General features: G+C 46.3%; 1 protein-coding gene across 1 annotated transcript; it reads left to right on the top strand.

Annotated features, from left to right (window-relative positions):
* The first annotated feature begins 578 nt into the window (after positions 1-578).
* On the top strand, positions 579-16,712 carry KIAA0141 (KIAA0141 ortholog). Its single transcript, XM_012807487.2, has 13 exons — positions 579-678; positions 1,239-1,353; positions 1,448-1,565; positions 3,284-3,434; positions 4,383-4,544; positions 4,800-4,888; positions 4,991-5,087; positions 8,195-8,337; positions 9,905-10,063; positions 10,158-10,250; positions 13,919-14,078; positions 14,549-14,788; positions 16,147-16,712. The coding sequence occupies exons 1-12, from the start codon at positions 648-650 to the stop codon at positions 14,785-14,787; spliced, it is 1,557 nt and encodes a 518-aa protein (XP_012662941.1). The 5' UTR covers positions 579-647; the 3' UTR covers position 14,788; positions 16,147-16,712.
* The last annotated feature ends 3,983 nt before the right edge of the window (positions 16,713-20,695 follow it).

Raw genomic sequence — 20,695 nt, 5'->3', positions numbered from 1 at the left:
GTTGAGCTCCTTTCTAATTGGCTGGCTGAGGGACACAACTTGAGGCTCTGTCTCAAAAAAAAAAAAAAAAAAAAAAAAAAAAACTCTGGAATCAAAACCCTGCTCGTCGTCTGTGCATTCAGGCCCAACCTAACATGTAAGCAGATGGCATCGGACGGAAAGCTCGGACTACTGGCTTCTTTAACTGGGTCCTCTGCTCCACCGACCGAGCTTGGACCCGCCCACCTCCTCAAATCTGGGGCCTGGGAAAGCCTTTTCTTCCTTCGCGGCCCCACGGTGACCGCAAGGTCCTCTCTTGCTCCACCACAGCCGCTCTAGCCCCACTTCTCAGTGGTCCGGCTTCTGAGCGGTTCCGCTTTGACACCAGCCACCCTGCCACTGCGTGGGCGCGGCAAAGGACGCCTCACTCGCGGAAAGCAGGGCACATGTGCCCACGCCCTTGTCGCAGTTCACCTCCCCGCTAGCCTAAAGCACGCCCCACACCGCCCACTTCCTCTCGCTGAGCGCTGTCTTTCCGGTTGAGCTCCTTTCTAATTGGCTGGCTGAGGGCCTCGGCCATTCCGGGCGCCACAGCCGGGCAGTGGCCGCTGTCCAGTGGCTTGGCCTCACTCTTGCTGCTGCGAGCTATCTATGGTGCTGGCAGCGACATGTGGCGCCTCCCGGGGCTGCTGGGCCGAGGTAAGGGGCGATCGAACCGCGAACACCTTGGGGCCGCGGAGACTCTGAACCAGAGGTGGGAGCGGGCATGAGAAAACACCTGAAGCAGTGGTGGGCGGGGTTAGAGAGAAGGGCGGAGCCCTAAAGGGGCGGGGCCACATTTTGGGGATTGTGGATTTGAGCTGTGGTTGGGACTGGTGAGAAGAGGTTGGAGGCTAGATTCAAGGAGTGGATAGGGCTGTTGGAAGAGGGAGGAGTCAAATGGCTGGAGATGGCGGGCAGAGGAAACGAAAGAAGACTTGAAGGGAATGGATTAGGCGGACCCATTGAAAAGAGGACTAGTTTAGATACAAAGCGCCCCAAACATTGAAAAAGTATGTGTGAAATGCCTGGTCATCTTAGAACAATGATTGGCAGCCGTAGAAGGGCATCAGAATTGCATGGGAGCTTTTGTAAGATGTAGATAATCTACCCTGAGAAATATTGGTGGAGCTCTGTCACAGGTCAGAGAGAAGATTGTTGCGGCAGTTTGCCTCAATCCTGTTTCCAGTGAGGTGACTTATCCTTGTTGCTCTGTACAGCTCTTCCCCGTGTGCTGGCATCCAGCCTCCGGGGGGTGACCCCCAAGTCCACTATTCCAAATGGGCCTCAGGCTACCTCCTCCACCCTCCTGGTCCCTGTGCCCAACCTTGACAGGTAAGACACTGCCATTCTGTCACTTATCTCCTCCTATGTCCTCCCTTTGCCCTCATTTTGGACAAAATTTGACAGCTCTTACTGCATCATCTAGGTCGGGCCCACATGGCCCAGGCACGAGCAGTGGTCCAAGGTCCCATGGATGGAAAGATACTTTCCAATGGAAGTCTACGTGTGTCTCCCCAAACACGCTGTGGGGTGCCATATCATGGGTAAGGCTTTCCCAGCCCTGTCCTCAACCTTCAGTGTGGATGAGAACAATCCTGCATGGAAGTATGCCTTACCTAAAAACAAGAGCTAGGGCATCATGGTGTCCACACAATGAGTAACCCATAGCGTTAGAGCAGATTCAGGGAGATATTGCTGCTCTCCCTCCCCCTCAGCCCTTCCTCCCCCTACTGTGTATTTATTCCTTATTTCATTTGAAAACATTTATTTAACACCTTCTCTGAGCCAGACATTTTTGCTAGGCACTAAGATCATAGCAGAGGACAAGAATAGATATATTCTTGCCTTCATGAAGCTTATAATAAATATTAAATGGCATTATTTATTAATGTAAAGTATTACATCACACATGTATTTTCTTGCTTAATTGGTACAAAAATCTTGCTAGGGAAATATAATCTTTTACAGATGAGGACACTCAGGCCCTGAACTGTTAAGTAATAAGTTGCATGCCAATGATGGGGGCTCAGAGAGTCTTTACCTGACTCCTTGTCAGTCCTCCTTTTTATTCACTCTTGGTTTTTTTTTTGAGACAGAGCCTCAAGCTGTCCCCCTGGGTAGAGTGCTGTGGCATCACGGCTCACAGCAACCTCCAACTGTTGGGCTCAAGAGTCTCCTGCCTCAGCCTCCCAAGTAGCTGAGACCACAGGCGCCCACCACAATGCCCATCTATTTTTTGGTTGTAGTTGTCATTGTTGTTTGGTGGCCTGGGCTGGATTTGAACCCGCCACCTTAGGTGTATGTGGCTAGCGCCTTAGCCACTTGAGCCACAGGTGCTGAGCCTCCCTTTTATTCTCTACATAACCCCTTGACTTGTTTCTTCTCGGTATTTATTGTGTTTATTTTCTTTGCAGTTTTTTTTTTTTTTTTTTTTTTTTTTTTGGCCAGGGCTGGATTTTGAACCTACCACCTCTGGCATATGGGCCAGCGCCCTACTCCTTTGAGCCACAGGCACTGCCCTGTTTATTTTCTATGTACTTGGATTTTGTCTTTCTCATTCAGGCAAGGTATATCTATCTTATTTGTCATTGTATGTAGTGCCTGTTGAAACAAATAAGTACATGCGTGTCTCTTTCTGAATACAGTATAGGTAGAGATAGGGAAACCAAGCAGTCACTGGAATAAGAGCTAGCTCAGGTCTTCTGCAGACCTGACAGAGAAGAAACACCTCACCAAGCTCACATCTGCAGATGTGCGTGTGGTGGGGTGGCTTAGCTGGGGGTGGGTAGGTGGTGCATTCTGTCAGAGTGGAAAGTGAGCCTTATGGGGAACTCTGACCTATTGCTGCATTTGCAGCTAAGTCCCAACTTACTACATTATCTTTTTGTCTGCTTAGACTTTCTTTGTTCAGTCATCACTCATGCATTTATTCAGCATGCACATAGTTTTTATTGGGACACTACCATATCTTAGCTCTGTACTGGGCACCAAGGATACACTGGTGACCAAAACATACATGGCCCCTAACCTTGTCATGCTTAGAGACTTATCAGGGGAGATGGATCTTAGGTGAATAATTGCAAAGATGATGATTTAAGTACCAGTGGTATCAGGGCTCCAGAAGATAAGTTTCGGTGCTACAGAGGCACATAGTGAGGGAGCTGCCCCAGGCTGGCTTCCCAAGGATATTTATTTAAGCTGAAGGCCAAGTCTGAAGGAGTTGACTAATAGAAGACTGTCACTAATGTGCTATCTTTCCCAGGGTACTCTGGCTGTGCTGGCCCTACAGCTGGCAAGGCAGATCCACTTCCAGGCATCCTTGCCAGCAGGACCTCGGCGAGTGGAACACTGCACTTGGCATAGTCCCCTAGACCGTTTCCTGTCATTTCCCTTGTGGCCCACATGCTCCTGGTGTAAGTTCTCAGTCTTAGGGACAGAAGGGCTGGGCTGGGAGTTTCTCTGGGCCAGGAAGCATCCCTGGACACACCTCAGGAAAAGAGCCATCGGCAGCTCCTTGCTTTTCCTATCTGAAGTCAGAGGAAGGGAACTGGGGTTTTTTTTCCACCCAGGGTGTGAACCACACCTGCTCCTCAGTGTCTTTCCATGTCCTCCCTCACCTCCCATGGAGGGAGCCCCACAAGTCCAGACTACTTTAGATTCTAGGTGTGGCTTCCTGCCTAGCTGTCAGCCAGTTAGGTCATTCTCCAGTTATTCATTCTGTCATTCTTTATTGAATGCCTATCATGTGCCATGGTACAGAGGCAATATAGCCTGGCACTTGAGGCTCTTGAGTCAGATTGTGAGGCTTTAAGCCCCAGAACTGTTGCATACTAGTCTCGTATCCCTGGACAAGTTAATTTTAACTTCTCTGTGACTCAGTTTCTTCATCTACAAAATGGGATAATAATAAAACCCCCTCCATAGGTTTCTTGGGAGGACTAAATAAGTTAATACATGTCTAGGACTTAGAACAGTACCTGGCACACAGTAAGTCCTCAGTAATTACTAGTTTAAGTATTAGTTCTTGTCATTATTATGATGATAATCACTATCAGTATCACCATTAAAGAAAATGCTAGATGCTGGGGCTACAACAGTGAATAAGGTAGATGCCTCCTGGCTACTGGAAGAATTCAGACAGAATGATCGATGCTTAGGGTAGAAGATCAAATACAGACCCCTCTAGGTCCCTGAGGAGGGAAACCAACAAAGGAAATAGACAAGGAGGAGTGTGAAGGAAGTGTTGCAGGAGTTTTAGACATTTTTTTGTGGTCTCTAAAACTTCAGGGACGATTCAGTCAAGCCCGAGGAGGCTACACTGATCCCCTTCTGACCTGACTACTCTTGCTGGCTCTTTACAGCACTGCGGCAACACATTCTCCCCAGCCCTGACAGCCCATCTCCCAGGCATTCTGACCACAGGGAACCTAGGCTGGGCCTGGAAGAACCCTCAGCTCAGCCCAAGAGCTTCTCTTCATATAGTTCCTTGAGAGCAGCCAGTCCTCAGGACCCCTCAGAGGAAGGTATGTCCCCACCTTAGAGAACTAGCAGAAGGCGGGGTGGGGGGAGTTAGGCAGATGGATGTTGGTTGCTGCATATTCCCAATTAAGGGAATCATCATTCCAGTGAGGCCTATGCCTTCTGGGATGATTCATAATTATTTTGGTTCTCAGGAAAGGTGCTGGATGGAGAGCCTGGGTAGATTAGGAGAGGTGGAGAAAAGAAGAAGTAATATCTTTCTTTGTTGTCTTTACTGGCTATTGGCCTTTCCTTTGTAGATCCCAGTGATTTGGGTTTCTTGCATGCCAGCAATAGCTTCAAGTCCAAGGCAAAACCAGCCCAGCCTCAGCCCACTAGTGAAAAGAAGGTATTATCCAGAGTTGACCACCCAGATCCCTATAACATTCTCTTCAGCAGGTGGCAATTCCAGTGAATCCTCCCTTGATTAATATTTATATTCCTTCTGTAGGAACAAGAAAAATCAAATACTCTTTCCCTTGAAGAGGCTGTGACTTCCATTCAGCAGCTGTTCCAGCTCAGTGTTTCCATTGCTTTCAACTTCTTGGGTAACTGAATGGATCCTGCCTCAAGGCAGGAGGATGGGAAATTGGGAAGGGTATGGAGTGGATCACATACAGTCAGAGTAGGGAGCAGTGTAAACAAGAGAGATTTTATTTTCTCCTAGGTTGGTAGACCAGGTCTGGCATGTGGTGGCTCAGAGGTGTCAGAGATCTATTCTTATTTTATTTTATTTTTTTTCAGTTTTTTTTTTTTGGCCAGGGCTGGGTTCGAATCCACCTCCTCTGGCATATGGGGCCAGTACCCTACTCCTTTGAGTCACAGGCGCTGTCCAGAAATCTATTCTTATTCATTCTTAAAACTGCCTCCCGTATTAAGCTCCAGTTTGGCTATTCCAGCTCCTTCGCTCATATCCTTATTGTAGCTAGCTGGAAGGAAGAAGGTGGGGAGGCTGAAGGACCACTCCTTTAGGGACTTTAAGGACATGACCTCGAAGTTCACCGATCTTTGTCCAGAATGTAGGCTTGTGGCCACACCTAGTCACAAAGGAGGCTGGAAATATCATCTTTAGCTGAATAACTTTGTACTTATTTGAAAATTCTGTTATTATGTCTGACGGAGGAAACCAGCTTGGAGGACACTTAGCATTGTGTGCCACACATAGGAATGATCAGGCTCCTGAAGTTTGTAGCAAGCCCTTGAGTGCGTGAATAGGAACCTTTGCCTACATCTGGAGGCTCCAAATGACCCTTCATCATTTATCCTGGTCTCCATAGTGATTGGCTCAAGTTTTAGGCCTTCTAATGTGGAGACCCAGATTCCCAGTAGCATCTTTCAGAGTCTAGTGGGCAGATAGGTAAAAGGCTAGGATTCACTGAGAACAAATTTGTTGAGCATTTACCTTTTGCTAGGCCCTAGTTTAGATAGTAAGGATATAGTGATTCATAAGACAAAGTTCTTACTTTCATGGAGCTGACAGTTGAGTTGAAAGAGAGAAAAGCAATAAACTGGCAAACAAAAAGAATTTCAGATGGTGATAAATAGGAAGGAAATAAAACAAGGGATGTGTTAGTGACTTGGGCAAGGAGCAACTTTTAATTTGGAAGTATTCACTGAAGGGAAGACCTTGAGTTAAGACTCAACTGACAAAAACAAGCCACTCTTATTTCCATCTGGAGAAAACTTTCCAACTGGAGGGAAGAGCAAGTGCAAAGGTCCTGAGGCAGGATTGAATTCTGATTATTAAGAGAAAAAGAGAAAGGTGAGTGTGTCTGAAGCAAAGAGTAAGAGATGAAGTCAGGGAAGCAGGAAGAGCCAAGTAAGGTGAGGCCTTCTGAGCCAAGGTAAAGAAATAAGTTTTCTAGATGAGCTAGGAAGCCATTGGAGGGCTTTACGCAGGAGTGGGAAGGTGGGCAGTAACACAATCTGATTTACTTTTCCAAAGATCTCTCTGGTTGTTGTGTAGACAGACATGGATTATAGGGATGTTAGAGAGCAAACAAGAGACAGCTGAGCACAACATGAGGAGGCGTGGTCTAGGCTAGAAAAAGAGGAGATTGAGAAGAGCAGCTGGATTAGGGTATATCAACGGAGCCAGGTAGGGTATGAGAATAGAGTGGGATCCTTTGCCCTCTTGACTCTTCTTCTCAAGGACTGAAGGCTCTGTCAACCCTGGATAGTAAGTTTTCAGGAAGCAGGGAGGCAACTTTCTGTAATTCCCTGGTGGCTGAATGGAACCTGGCTTCTACTTCATTAGCTTTTTGTGGTTTTGATGGGTAGATTCTCTTAGAATATTCTTACCATTCTTTCATTCATATATTCATTTATTCAGCAAGTGCTAAGCACTGTGGCAGAATAGAAAGGGAGCATAAGCCATCATCATATTTTGCATTTGTATAGAGCTTTCATCCTATGCAGAGTTATTTCTTCTATTTTTTCTGAGACAGAGTCTTACTATGTCACCTTCGGTTGAGTGCCATGGCATCACAGCTCACAGCAACCTCAAACTCTTGGGCTTAAACAATTCTCTTGCCTCAACCTCCCAAGTAGCTGGGAATACAGGAGCCCACCACAACGCCTGGTTATTTTTTGTTGCAGTTGTTGTTTAGCTGGCCCGGGCCGGGTTCAAACCCACTAACCTTGGTGTATGTGGCCAGCACAATAACCACTGTGCTATGGGCGCTGAGCCCAGAATTATTTCTTCTACATTCTTTTTCTGTTTTTGCCTCCAGGATTTTGCAGTCCAATTTAGGAGGCAGGACTTATACTCTTGAAACAGTTTAGTTCATAGAAAGAGAGGATTAGTACACATATATTAGGTAAGCGCCAAAAAGTGTTTAAAACCTGAGTGTGGTCTGAAGTTTATAGAGCAGAAAGGGGATGGGAGGCCTGATGGTAGAGGCAGAAAGAGAGATCCCAGGCAAGAGAGACAGTTTGAGCAAAGGTTTAGAGCTGGGAATTGGCTATGCCTGCTCCTTTCCTCTTTCCTTTTCATTTGGGCAATGAAAAGAGTGTGGGCTTTGGAGTTAGAACTTATCTGCATTCAGATCTTGTCTCTCTTTCTGATATTACTGCTCCCAGCTTCCTCATAAAACAAAATTAACAATATCACTTGTATCATTTGGGATTTGTTGGTTACAAGCAACCTAAACCCGCTCTGTCTAACTTAAGCGCAAAAGGAGTCTATTGGGATTTAGTGACCTGCCAAGCCTCTGAAAAGATAGGGATCAAGGAAGCTCCTGAGACCCAGGGGAAGCAACTGATAGAAAGTATCTTCAGATTGCTGCTATCAAAATAAACCTACAAGGACTGTTTTTTTCTCCTTGTCCCAACAAGATCAAGATTCAGATTCCTGAGAGTCTTCTTGATTGGGAAGCGTGTGGGCATATTCATTGACAGCACTGGAGGAGGGGTTGTTCCCTATGACAAATCTGGAAGCTACTACCAAGAGATGGAGGAATGGTTTATAGGAGGGGGGAACCCACTAATGTCTGTGGAAAACCAGTGAATTATTCAAAGGATAGGAACATATGCATAGTGTCTAACAAAAAAGAAAGGAAGGAATTTAGGATCAGATGAGTAGAATATAGGTATCTGGTTGACGATGTGGGGAAGTTCACAGAGGAAGCTGTTTGTGCCCTGTGCTTTCTTATAGGGACGGAGAACATGAGGAATGGGGACTACACGGCAGGCTTTTCTTACTTCCAGAGAGCTGCAGACCGTGGCTACAGCAAAGCACAGTACAACGTGGGTCTGTGTCATGAGCATGGCAGAGGCACCCCAAGGGACATTAGTAAGGTACTGCACCTTCTCCCCTGCCCTCCAGGCCTGTCCCCTCTGCAGGGCTGCTCAGAGTGATCTCTAGAAATGAGCAGGGGTCAAGGTTGGGGGGAAGTTCTACTTCTCTCTCCCACTTGGTCCCAACCCAGCTGTAAGGGGAAAAATAAAGAAGAAGCTCTAGCTTTTGGGAATTTAGACTGAAAACTCAGGGAGAGCAAGGATTTTGCCTTCTTTGCAGTTGTATTCTCAGAGGCTAGAATAGTACTATGGTGAATGGATTATTTATTATTATTATTTTTGCTGTTTTTGGCTGGGGCAGGGTTTGAACCCTCCATCTCCGGCATATGGGGCTGGCACCCTACTCCTTTGAGTCATAGGCGCCACACCAGGATTAATTAATTTTTTTGTTTTCTGTTCTATAGTGACAGAGTCTCACTCTATCGCCCTTGGTAGAGTGCTGTGATGTCACACAGCTCACAGCAACCTCCAACTCTTGGGCTTAGGTGATTCTCTTGCCTCAGCCTCCTGAGTAGCTGGGACTACAGGCACCTGCCACAATGCCTGGCTATTTTTTTGTTGCAGTTTGGCCGAGGCTGAGTTTGAACCCACCACCCTTGGTATATGGGGCTGGCACCCTACTCACTGAGCCACAGGCGCCACCTGGATTAATTAATTTTTTAAAAGTAGGATAACTAGGGCAGCAGGAATTGGAGGTTGCTGTGAACTATGATACCACAGCACTCTACCGAGGGTGACAAAGTGAGACTCTGTCTCTAAAAACAAAAAGAAAATTAGGATAACTACACAAAGAGATTATATAGGAATGTATTCCTTAGAGTTGTATGTGCAGGCAAAAAAAGGGAAAGCAATATAAAGTTCCTTCCAAAGAAACTGGTTATGGCTGGGCATAGTGGCTCGCACCTGTATCCTAGCACTTTGGGAGACTGCAGTGGGAGGATCACTTAAGGCCAGGAGTTTAAGACCAGCTTGGGCACCATAGTGAGATCCATCTCTACAAATAAAAAAGTTAGTGGGGCTACTTGAGAGGATGAGGCAGGAGGATTGCTTGAGCCTAGGAGTTCAAGGATATAGTGAGCTATCATTAGGCCATTGCACACCAGGCTGGATGAGACTCTTTCTCTAAAAAAAAGGAAAACTGGTTAATGTCATCTGTATTTGGGCCTTAAAAATGATGTGCTAGATCTATATTTATTGGGAAGGAAAGACATTCATAGCGTATTGCTAAAAAAAATAAGTTGCAAAATAGTGTAGTACGATCCAATTCTCTCTCTATATATATACACACACACACTTAAATATGTGTGTGTGTGTATATAACACTTATATATGTGGGAAGAAATTTGCAAAGTTATATACTAAAATTTTAACAGAAAATGATCTTTAGGAGGCAGGATTTCTTAGGATTTTATGTTTCTATTTTTGTTTTATATTTTTAAATTTTGGCTTCTGACTAATCTATAATGGTTATGTATTATTTAATTAAAATAATGTTTTCAAATTTCACACAAAGAAGAAAGTGCTTATGGAGTTACCAGATGACTGGGTGTTTCTCCCTTCTCCCCAGGCGGTCCTTTATTACCAATTGGCTGCAAACCAGGGCCATAGCCTGGCTCAGTACCGCTATGCCAGGTGCCTACTACAAGACCCAGCCTCTTCATGGGGCCCTGAGCAGCAGAAGGCAGTGTCCATGCTGAAGCAGGCTGCAGACTCAGGCTTGAGAGAGGTGAGTGCCATTGGCCGGCTCTGTCAGAGGTCCCTGGGGCATGTAGAGCCTGAAAGTGACCAAGATGCCCTTTTTCCCTTCTCCTTCACCATAGGCCCAGGCTTTCCTCGGAGTGCTTTTCACCAAGGAGCCATACCTGGATGAGCAGAGGGCTGTGAAGTATCTTTGGCTTGCAGCCAGCAATGGGGTATGAGATCTCTGGTATCCAGGCATGTTGGGGATCAAGTCTGATAAGAAGGGATTTTGGAACTAGTACTAAGTTCTTCCGTGCTTAGAAGAGTGTTTGATAGGAGTGTTAGTCTAGCTTCAAGTCTTAGCTCTTGCTGACCTACTGTGTGACCCTTGGGCAAACCCAGTGGTATACAGGAGCTGGCTTGCACCAGGCTGTAAGAGCTCTAGGAAGCTTAGAATCCTCTGTGGGAGGAGTATTTGCACAACAGAAATTGCTAAATGCTACAAAGCAGGGCTTTTTCCCTCTTAGAAAGCCAGTCCTTAAGCATTCACTAGCACACTACTGAGCCCAGTCATTTCTTGATTCAGACCTGATTCCTTGTCTTTAAAGTCAGCATGTCTGCTACTGTTATCTGTCTACTGTTTCACGGCATTGTTGTGAGGATCAAAATCTAAGTAGATAACAGGTGTGAGAGCACTCTGTAAGCTGTACTCACAGAAGAGCATCATTATGAGTGGTGGAAGCCCAGGGAAGTCAGAGGACACACAAGGTGGAGACACTGGGCAGTTTGGAGGTGGGGGCATCTGGTTGCCTATGAACCGTGGCATTGGCATTCAGACACCATGGCCCAGAGTTTGTTCCATGGAGCATTAGATCCATGGGGCATTTGTAAGTAATATGAAGGAATTAATTTGGGTTGGGAAATACTGAGTTAAATGGTTAACTTTGATGCAGGAGATCTCAAAGCTTTATGTTAGTGTGAATCACTGGGAAAGTGATCTGTAGTTTGCTGTATTCCTCAAGTGTATGTGATCAGGCTCCGCGCCTGTGGCTCAAGTGGCTAAGGCGCCAGCCACATACACCTAAGGTGGTAGGTTTGAATCCAGCCCAGGCCCGCCAAAACAACAATGACGGCTGTAACCAAAAAATAGCCGGGCATTGTATTGGGTGCCTGTGGTCCCAGCTACTTGGGAGGCTAAGGCAGGAGACTCACTTGAGCCCGGGAGTTGGAGGTTGTTATGAGCTGTGATGTCACGGCACTCTACCCAGGGGGATAACTTGAGGCTCTGTCTCAAAAAAAAAAAAGTGTATGTGATCAGTATATTTTCTGAGTTGCATCTTGAAGAACCTGAGGCCTAGATTAAAACAAGTAATATTCATGTACTATAATTTTCCTATATGGGTGACTACTGCTTCCATGTTTTTTTTCCAGACTGATAGCTTTGTTGAACTCTTGGGCATGAGAATACTTTTTTTTGGTCTACTCTATTGCCCAAAATATCTGTAGTAGCTGGCAAAAGGGGACTAAAGTCTGCAGTTAGTACTGGCCTCTGTGCCAGCCTTTGTTTGAAGTAGCCCCACAGAGCTTCCCCAGGCTGGGTGGTCCTGCATGGCTATGTGCTAGGCAAGCCTGGGGCACCCTGGCCTGCTTGAATCAAATAAGCATGTTGAGAGGAGAGTGCACAAAGGGAGGTCTGTTACCTGTTATGTGACACTGTGTTGGGACACAGACCTCACACTTTTCTACACCACAGGGAATAGCATCTTCCTGGGTTTGTATTAAGCAGCGTTGCAGGGTTGGATGTGTCTGATGCTGTGTTATAACCTGGCCATGAGTCCATCATATTTACCTGAGAGATGTTGGCCTGCATGTTACAGAAGTGGGAGCTCAGCCTTTCTAGAAATTTGACTATAGAAGGTACAAAAGAGGCTTGGTGCCTGTGGCTCAAGTGGCTAAGGCACCAGACATGTACATCTGAGGTGGTGGGTTCAAATCCAGCCCGGGCCCACCAAACAACAATGACGGCTGCAACCAAAAAAAATAGCCAGCGTTGTGGCAGGCATCTGTGGTCCCAGCTACTTGGGAGGCAGAGGGAGGAGACTCGCTTGAGCCCAGGAGTTGGAGGTTGCTGTGAGCTGTGATGCCATGGCACTGTACCCAGGGGGACAGCTTGAGGCTCTGTCTCAAAAAAAAAAGGTACAAAAGAAATGAGACCACGATTGGGAGTTAACAGTAGTTTTTTTTTTCTTTTCTTTTTTTTTTTTTCAGAGACAGTCTCACTTTGTCACCCTTGGTGGAGTGCTGTAGCATCACAGCTCTTGGCAACCTCTAGTTCTTGGGCTTAGGTGATCCTTTTGCCTCAGCCTCCTGAGTAGCTGGGACTACAGGCGCCTACCACAATGCCCAGCTATTTTTTGTTTGTTTGTTTTTGTTGTTGCAGTTGGCCAGTCAGGTTCAAACCCGCCACCCTCAGTATATGGGGCTGGCACCCTACTCACTGAGTCACAGGCACCGCCCTAGTGTTTTGTTTTCTTAAATTGAGAGAGTAAATATGAGGAAAGCGTTCCAGTAGAAAGGGAGAGATTAAGGGGGGTGATAATAGCACTAATCTAGGCACTTTTTAAATAGTAACATACTTGTTTATTTATTTATTTATTTTTATTGAGACAGAGTCTTACCTTGTCACCCTTCATAGAGTGCCATGGCATTATAGCTCAAATTCTTCGACTCAAGCAATTCTCTTGCCTCAGCCTCCCTATTAGGCTCTTGGCAACCTCTAATTCTTGGGCTTAGGTGATCCTTTTGCCTCAGCCTCCTGAGTAGCTGGGACCACAGGCACCCACCACAACACCCAGCTATTTTTTTGTTTGTTTGTTTAACAGGCCTGGGCCAGGTTCAAACCCACCAGCCCCAGAGCATGTGGCCTGCGCCCTAACCACTGAGTTATGGGCGCCCAGCCATATATAGTAATATATTTAATCCTTACAGCAGCCTCCTAAGATAGGTGTCATTATTATCTCCACTTCATAGGTGAGGAAACTGAGGCACTGAGATGTAAAGTAATATGCTTGAGGCTACATAGCTGGTGAGTGGTAGAACCATGATTGGAAGTCTGAATAGCTGGGCACCCAGCCCCTACTTGATACTGCCTTTCAGAAGAGAATGGTTCTCAGTGAGACCATCCAGAGCTGTGGCTTAGTGAGTAGGGCGCCAGCCCCATATATGGAGGGTTGTGGGTTCCAACCCAGCCTGGGCCAAACTGCAACAACAACAACAAAAATAGCCGGCACTGTGGCAGCTGCCTGTTGTCCTAGCTATTTGGGAGGCTGAGACAAGAGAATTGCCTAAGCCCAAGAGCTGGAGGTTGCTGTGAGCTGTGACACCACAGCACTCTACTGAGGGAGATAAAATGAGACTCTGTCTCTAAAAAAAAGGACTTAACCTTTTAAAAGACAAGAAACACATTCTCTGTAATTTATGCCGTGCAGTCCTCTCAGGCAGAGATTCAGGAAGGCGTGTGGGGCGTTGAGAGAGCTGACTCTCCTTGCTCTGTCAGGACAGTGGAGGAACCTGCCTCCTGGGATTCCCTCAGCAGGCTGTTCCCCGTTGTCTTTCACTTCTGGATACTTTCATCCAGCCCCAGTGAGAAAACCTTCCATACTTCTGTGGCTGGAATCTCCCTGGGTGAAGGGATCGCATCTCCTCTGTGGTGGGCAGGCCCTGGGTCTCTAGCATTTCATCACTGGGATCCCTTGCAGGGGGTCGTGGGGGGGTGGGCCAGGGCTGGGCCTCAACCCTGCATGGATAAGCCCCAGCATGTCCGACGTCATCTTGCTCCTACCTCAGTGTTTCCCTTCCTCAGACCTGTATGTGTGTCTCTGTCCATTTTCTTCTGTTTTAGGACTCACAGAGCAGGTACCACTTGGGCATTTGCTATGAGAAAGGCCTTGGTGTGCAGAGGAATCTGAGGGAGGCCTTGAGATGTTACCAGCAATCAGCAGCCCTGGGAAATGAGCCCGCCCAGGAGAGGATTCGGACTCTCTTTTCCATGGAAGCAGCAGGTACAGACGCAACAAGGTCCCTCCCCTAAGTTCAGTAGCCTGTGACTAGGAAGCAGTAGCCCCTAGTCTCCTTATCATTCCTCACCCTAGCAGTGGTTGAAACCACACCTTTTAGAGTCAGATAAACCTGAGTTTTAACTCACTGAACATGGACTCCATGGCTTTGAGCCTCAGTTTCTTTACCTGTTACTCATTAGGTTGTTGTGAAGATTAAATGAGATGACTATAAAGGGCTTAGCACAGCCCGACACACAATAGATAGTGAATAAATGGTGGCAGCTCTGATGGTATTTTTAGGAGAGATGATGTGGTAAAGTTGTCTGAATTACCCTTTAGGTCTCTAAGAGTCACTGGGGTTGGGCTGAATTAACAATGCCGGAGGGAACCAAGCCCTGTTAAGGAGTCCTTTCTCCAAAGTAGAAATTCAGGAATATAGTATGAGTAAGACCTGCTCTTGCCTCTTCTTTTAGCCCCAGGGCCCAGAGACCTGGCAGTTAAAGGACTGAAGTCTTTCTCCAGCCCCTCCCTCTACAGCCTGAATACTCTGCTGGCAGGAACCTCATGCCTCTCACATGCTTCAAGCACAGGGAACCTTGGCGTCCTTTGCAGAAGCGGGCATCTCGGAGGCAGCCCTGGAGTCCCCAGCAGGGCTATGCCCCCACACCCTTACCCCTTGGAAAGGAGTCTCGTAAGACTGGGTTTTGGTTAAGGTAAGATAAAACACAGTTAGTGGTACCTCTTAGGAACCAACGGGGCTGGGAGCTTGGATGACAAAAATAGTGTTAGTTTCTCTTTCCAGGGTAGAAATTCCAATGGGAGCTTAGGTTCCCAAGCAATTTCAAGGGCAGAGCTAATAAATGACTTTGACCTTTTTCCCCACTTGATAGTCTCACAGATGAGCTTTGGTTGCCTTCACAGTCATTTCTGTTCTGTAAACCAAAAAGATCATTCAGTGACTTGTGAAAAACTTTACTGAAGGGTCCAGAGATGTTAGTCCTCAACTTAGCCTTTGTCTTTGAGCAAATCACTTACCTTCTCCTTCCCCAGGCCTGAGTGTCCTAGTACATAAGCTATATCATTGTTTGCCAGTATCTGGTGTATGTAACTGTCTCTGATGGTTCACAAAGAACATTTTAGGATATTTAGAATATATTTCATATATTATGAAAATATAGCTAGCACATTGACCTATAGTTTTATAGATGTTATACCTCAGATAAAGTTAACTTTAACAAATACCTGAGGGTTTTTTTGAGACAGAGTCTCACTTTGTCACTCTTGGTAGAGTGCTGTAGCATCATAGCTCACAGCAACCTTAAACTCTTGGGCTCAAGTGATCCTCTTAGCTCCCAAGTAGCTGGGACTATAGGTGCCCCTCACAATGTCTTGCTATTTTTTTTTTTTTGAGATAGGGTCTCACTCTTGCTCAGGCTGGTCTTGAACTCCTGAGCTTAGGCAGTCTGCCTGCCTTGGCCTCCTAGAGTGCTGGGATTATAGGCATGAGCCACCATGCCCAGCCAAAATACCTGAGTTTTAACTCCAGGTATTTATGAGCCAGGGCAAGTAGCTCATGCCTGTAATCCTAGCACTCTGAGAGGCTGAAGTGAGAGATCACTTAAGGCCAGGAGTTCAAGACTAGCCCAAATAACATAGTGAGACCCCATCTCTACAAAAATAAGAAAAATTAAAAATTTGCTGGGCCAGGTGACACTTGCCTATAGTCTCAGCTACTTCAGGGGTAGATGGATTGCTTGAGCCTAGGAATTTGAGGTTGCACTGTAATGTGGGCAACAGAGCAAGCCCCTATCTCAAAAAAAAATTAATTAAAAAAATTTAAAAAGTAGATTAAAGAAGACCAGCAAAAAAGAGAGAGGTGACAAAAATCATGGGCATGGTTCCATGAATGGCTGACACTTGGAAAACACTGTATCATCTTGCCCCCAACGCTAGCTCCAGCATTTGCCTTTGTTCATGACAGTGGATTCATGATTGTTTTTGTTTCACCTTTGATTTGAAAGGGAGGAATTTCTTGCCTAAACCCTGGGGTGTATCTGCTTGACTTTTTCAGACCTTACTTCAGCCCTGAAGATGGAGCCTGTGGGTTCTCAGACACATATCACAATACGTATCTTCTTTGAGTCCCAAAGAAGAGGCCAGTTATTCAGCCACCTTCCCAAAACCTGAAGCACCTGCTCAGCACAGAAAAGAACAGGAAAGTGTGTGCAGACCTAAGTTCTGGCTCTGCAGTTTGCCTAGCTGTGTCACTTTGGAGGAGGGACTTGACTTGCCATGTTATTTCCTCAGTTGAAAACCAAGGAGAATGGTCTCTGCCTTCCTACCTAGTAGGATGAATGGAAGGGCATGCTCACTTGGGCCCGGGGAGGCAGAGTGATTGATGCTGGTGGCTGCATAGCTTTATAAGTTGTCAGCCCAGGATGAGGACTGGGCCTCCTGACTTCTGGCCCATGGTTCTTTTCCATCAGCTCACACTGTAATTTTATGTGAAAGCATTATTATCATTCTACTGATATGAGGGAGTAAGGAGCAGGAGAGTGTCGATTTTGAGGTCCTCCTTTGGGAAAGGTATGCCAGAAATGTCTGTGTGTTTAATAAAACAGATATTGGGTTATCTTATCACTGTTATCCTTGAATGTGTTGGGGAGAGCTGGGAGATGGTTGGGGGTGCTGAAAGCCAAGGCGCCATCCTTAGCTCTAACTTCTCCATTAACTAATTTAAAGGGTCTTAAAAGCTTTTCCAAGAGAAAGACTTAGAAAAAAATGATTTCTGAGTCAACACTAAAGAGCCCAATTACTGAATTTGTGAATAGCTGTTCCAGGCTTCTGGATGTTAGCCCAGGTTCAATAGCATAGATATGGTTAGGGTGGGGGTGGTGGGAGGGCCTGAGGTCCCACTGCCTGGTGACTGAGTGGGAAGGACCAACCAGCTTAGTTCAAGGTGGGAGGATTTGGATGGTGGGGTAATTGTCCGTGTTTCCCTCTCTCCTGCCCACTCTACATTTCCCAACCTCTGAATGGTCCCTGCTATACTTTCCCACCACCTAACTCTTACTGCTGGAGCCCAAGCTGCCTCTAGCTCTGTGCCCTGCTCTCTTTCCAGGACTGTGCTGGACACCAGCCTTATACCGGTTGGACCCTGCACATGACTGCCTCTCACAGGTGGCACTCCTGGGGAGCAGGGAGCTAGCTGCTTTTGTATTTCAGTATCCCTCATACTTAGCACGACTCCGTGCAGGTTAGGGACTTCATACACGCTGGGTAAAACTCAGGGTTTTAAGCCATGCCATGCATTAATCTCTGCCAAAAAAAAAAAAAGGTTTCTGTGGTCAAATAAGTTTGGGAAGCACTGCACCAGACGTCCCTTTTTATAGATTCACAATACACATCCAGCATCAGCATATTCAAGGTTCCGAGAAGTCCTCCAGTGAAGAAGCAGATTAACCCGATGTTTCCCTCACTGAACCGAGCACAGAGCCCATTTCCCAGCAGATTGTTTCTGAGCCTTCCTGAAGGACCCCCTGCCCTCCCCACGGAGCCCTACCTGCTAGCTTCTGCACCTCATTGTTCTCTTAGGTTCTCTGAGTGTGGCTTCCCCTTAGCCAGGCCTGGGGCCAAGGGGCAGTTCAGACAGTGGTGGATACTGCGTGTCCTGTGGTGATGGCCAGCTCTCCCTGAGCGTCTCTCCCTCCCCGTCAATCACTATGGAGTGGGAGTGGGATATTTTTAAGCTGTCCAATTTTAAAAGGAAGGGCCTCTCCTTGTGGAGAGGGAAGGATGGAAGAGTTGTGAGAGATGTCGTCAAGGGACCAGGAAACTTTGGCTGTTCAGTCACTGCAGCCCCAGGGGATGGGCTTTACCAGCCCAGGAACTGCTATGCTTTTGCCATTAAAATTCTGTTATTAATGATTCATCATCAGTGCCCTGAGAGGAAATGTGTGAGGAAGACAGGGAGATGGCTCTGTCAGGAGGCCAGCCTGGGTCGGGATGCTGAATAGGCCAAGGTTTGGGGCTTGGCAGCCTCAGCAATGAGACTTTCACATGGAGCTCTACTACCTCAGTTTCCCTGTCTGGAGATAGTGTTTTCAGGGACACTACTGTGGGAACAAGGCTGTTTGGTTCATTATATCTTTAGTGCAGTGCAGGACACTTAGATGTTCAGTAAACATTTATTCAAGGAATGAGTGAGTGAGCATATCCGTCCCCCATCCATCCAATGCCTAGCACCAAGCCTGTCCAGCACATAGTAGGTGCTTTAAATAATTTGAATGAATAATTTTAAATAATTTGAATGAATGAATGATTCTGATTACCTCGCCCCCCCCATTGTTGTTTTTGTGCTACTTCTGGCATTTAGTAGTGGCACTAATTACCCAGTAAATATAAAATGTTTGTTGAATAAGTACTTCTGATTATGTGCCACACCTCCTCTAAACTTAGGAGAGACTAGAAAATGCTGACCTATTTTCTAGGTACATACTATGTGCCAGGTTGAGCCTGTGCTAAGACTCCCTCCTCCCCTTACTATTTTCTCTTCTTTGGGATTTGGTTCTCTCTAGAGTCCCAAGGGTAGTGGCTGCCATCTCACTCTTGTTCCAGCCAGAGGAGAGGTAGGGTCAGTGAGCTGCCAAACTGAAGTTGGATGACAGACAAGAAGGCTGCCTGTCAATCTCTGAGCTGCCCGCAGGCTCTGGGCAAGCACTGCATTGTACTCCTGGTACTGGAGAACAGCTGACTATTGATAAAAAATGTCCCTCTGCGCTTTCCAAATTAAGACGACATTTAACTGAGTGTTTGCTGGCTTGCCTGCTCCCTCAATCTCCCAGGAGACAGAGCCCATCTTGGTGGAAACTGTTTTGAGCGTGTACAAAGTCTCAGCTTTGACATCTTGGCTGATGTCAAGAAGTTTCTGTAACCTTCCTGTTCAGCACACCCAGTTCTGTCACCATGTACACTTTCTCCCTCTCAGCCTGTTATTGAGAAAAGTGCTGGTGTCAGCATGCTGGGAGGGGACGCATGGTCCAGGGGAGAACATCAACACTTGCTAACATGCACCCCAACCCCGATCAAAGTTCTGCTGCCTCAGAACAGGAACAGCTCTGCCTGTGAATTCTCCAGGCTATAGAGGGGAGGCAGAGCTGAGGACTGCAGTGGTTCCTAATCTTATTTAGGTCCTGGACCCCTTTGAGAATCTGATGCAAGCATGTACTCCTTCCCATAGAAAAAGGCATATCCTCCCAACTTTGCATACAACTCAGCAGGTTCATAGATCCTGAAGCCTGACTAAGGACCCCAGGTTAAGAACTCCTGATGTATTAGAAAGACTACCATATAAATCCCATATCCAAATCTAGTTCTGACACACATCTTCCAGGTGGCCTTGGGCAAGTTGTTCACCATTTCTTTCTATATCTTGGGCTATAAAATGAGGAGTTGAAATAGATAAAGGTCAGACTGGTTATTACCATAATTGTCCATGTCTGTGGAGGTTTAGATAGTATCTTAAAGCAATGCTGCATAACCTTTTATAGGTCACATGTTCCTTTGAGAATATGATGTGAACTTTCTATCTCCGTAGAAAATGTCTATGTGCAAAGTTTTGCCTAGTGTTCAGAGGGTCCAAGGACTATAGATTAAGGGCTTTTGAATTAAAGTGATGCAGATGTCCCATGTATTCTGTTGTCACCAGATGGCCAAGGGAAGTGCTGCAAAGGTGACTGTAGTGATATTCATCAGTGAGGTCCGTAGTACTTTTTCTAGAATGAGTTTGTGAACTTAATTGTCAGGCCTCATACATCTATTCAGCAAATATTAAGTGTCATTTTGTGCCATGCCCCTGGCTGGTCAGGCTGGAGACCCTGCCTGCTTGATTTTCCCAGCCTCTGTCCTTGACCTTCAGAACCCAACAGCTTTGTGAATAAGCTTGAAAATCAGAGATCTTGGCTGGGCACCCGTAGCACAGCGGTTATGGCACCAGCCACATACACTGAGGCTGGTGGCTTTGAACCTAGCCTGGGCCAGCTAAACAACAATGACAACTACAACGAAAAATAGCCGGGCATTGTGGCAGGTGCCTGTAGTCCCAGCTGCTTGGGAGGCTAAGGCAAGAGAATCGCTTAAGCCCAAGAGTTTGAGGTTGCTGTGAGCTGTGACGCCACTGCACACTACCTAGGGTGACAAAGTGAGACTCTGTCTCAAAAAAAAAAAAATCATAGATCCTACCCCTGAAGTAATTAACTTCTGGGGACCTCATTTTTCTCATCTGCAAAATGGAATAATGGAATAATGATGCTATATCATATTCCAAGTATATTTGATGTTCATTATCTTAGTTGGGGATATGTCTGGCTCATTTCTTTTTTGTTTTTGTTTTTCTTTTTTTTGAGACAGAGTCTTACTATGTTGCCCTTGGTAGAGTGCCCATGACGTCACAACTCACAGCAACCTCAAACAATTGGGCTTAAGTGATTCTCTTGCCTCAGCCTCCCAAGTAACTGGGACTACAGGCGCCTATCATAACACCCAGCTATTTTTTGTTGCAGTTGTCATTGTTGTTTAGCTAGCCTGGGCCGGGTTCGAACCCACCACCCTTGGTGTATGTG

This window comes from Otolemur garnettii, unplaced genomic scaffold (genome assembly GCF_000181295.1).
Source record: "Otolemur garnettii isolate 467f Iridium unplaced genomic scaffold, OtoGar3 scaffold00003, whole genome shotgun sequence".
NCBI classification, from domain to species: Eukaryota; Metazoa; Chordata; class Mammalia; order Primates; family Galagidae; genus Otolemur; species Otolemur garnettii.
Note: the sequence above shows the minus strand (reverse complement) of the source record. Positions and strands in the feature narration are given on the sequence as shown.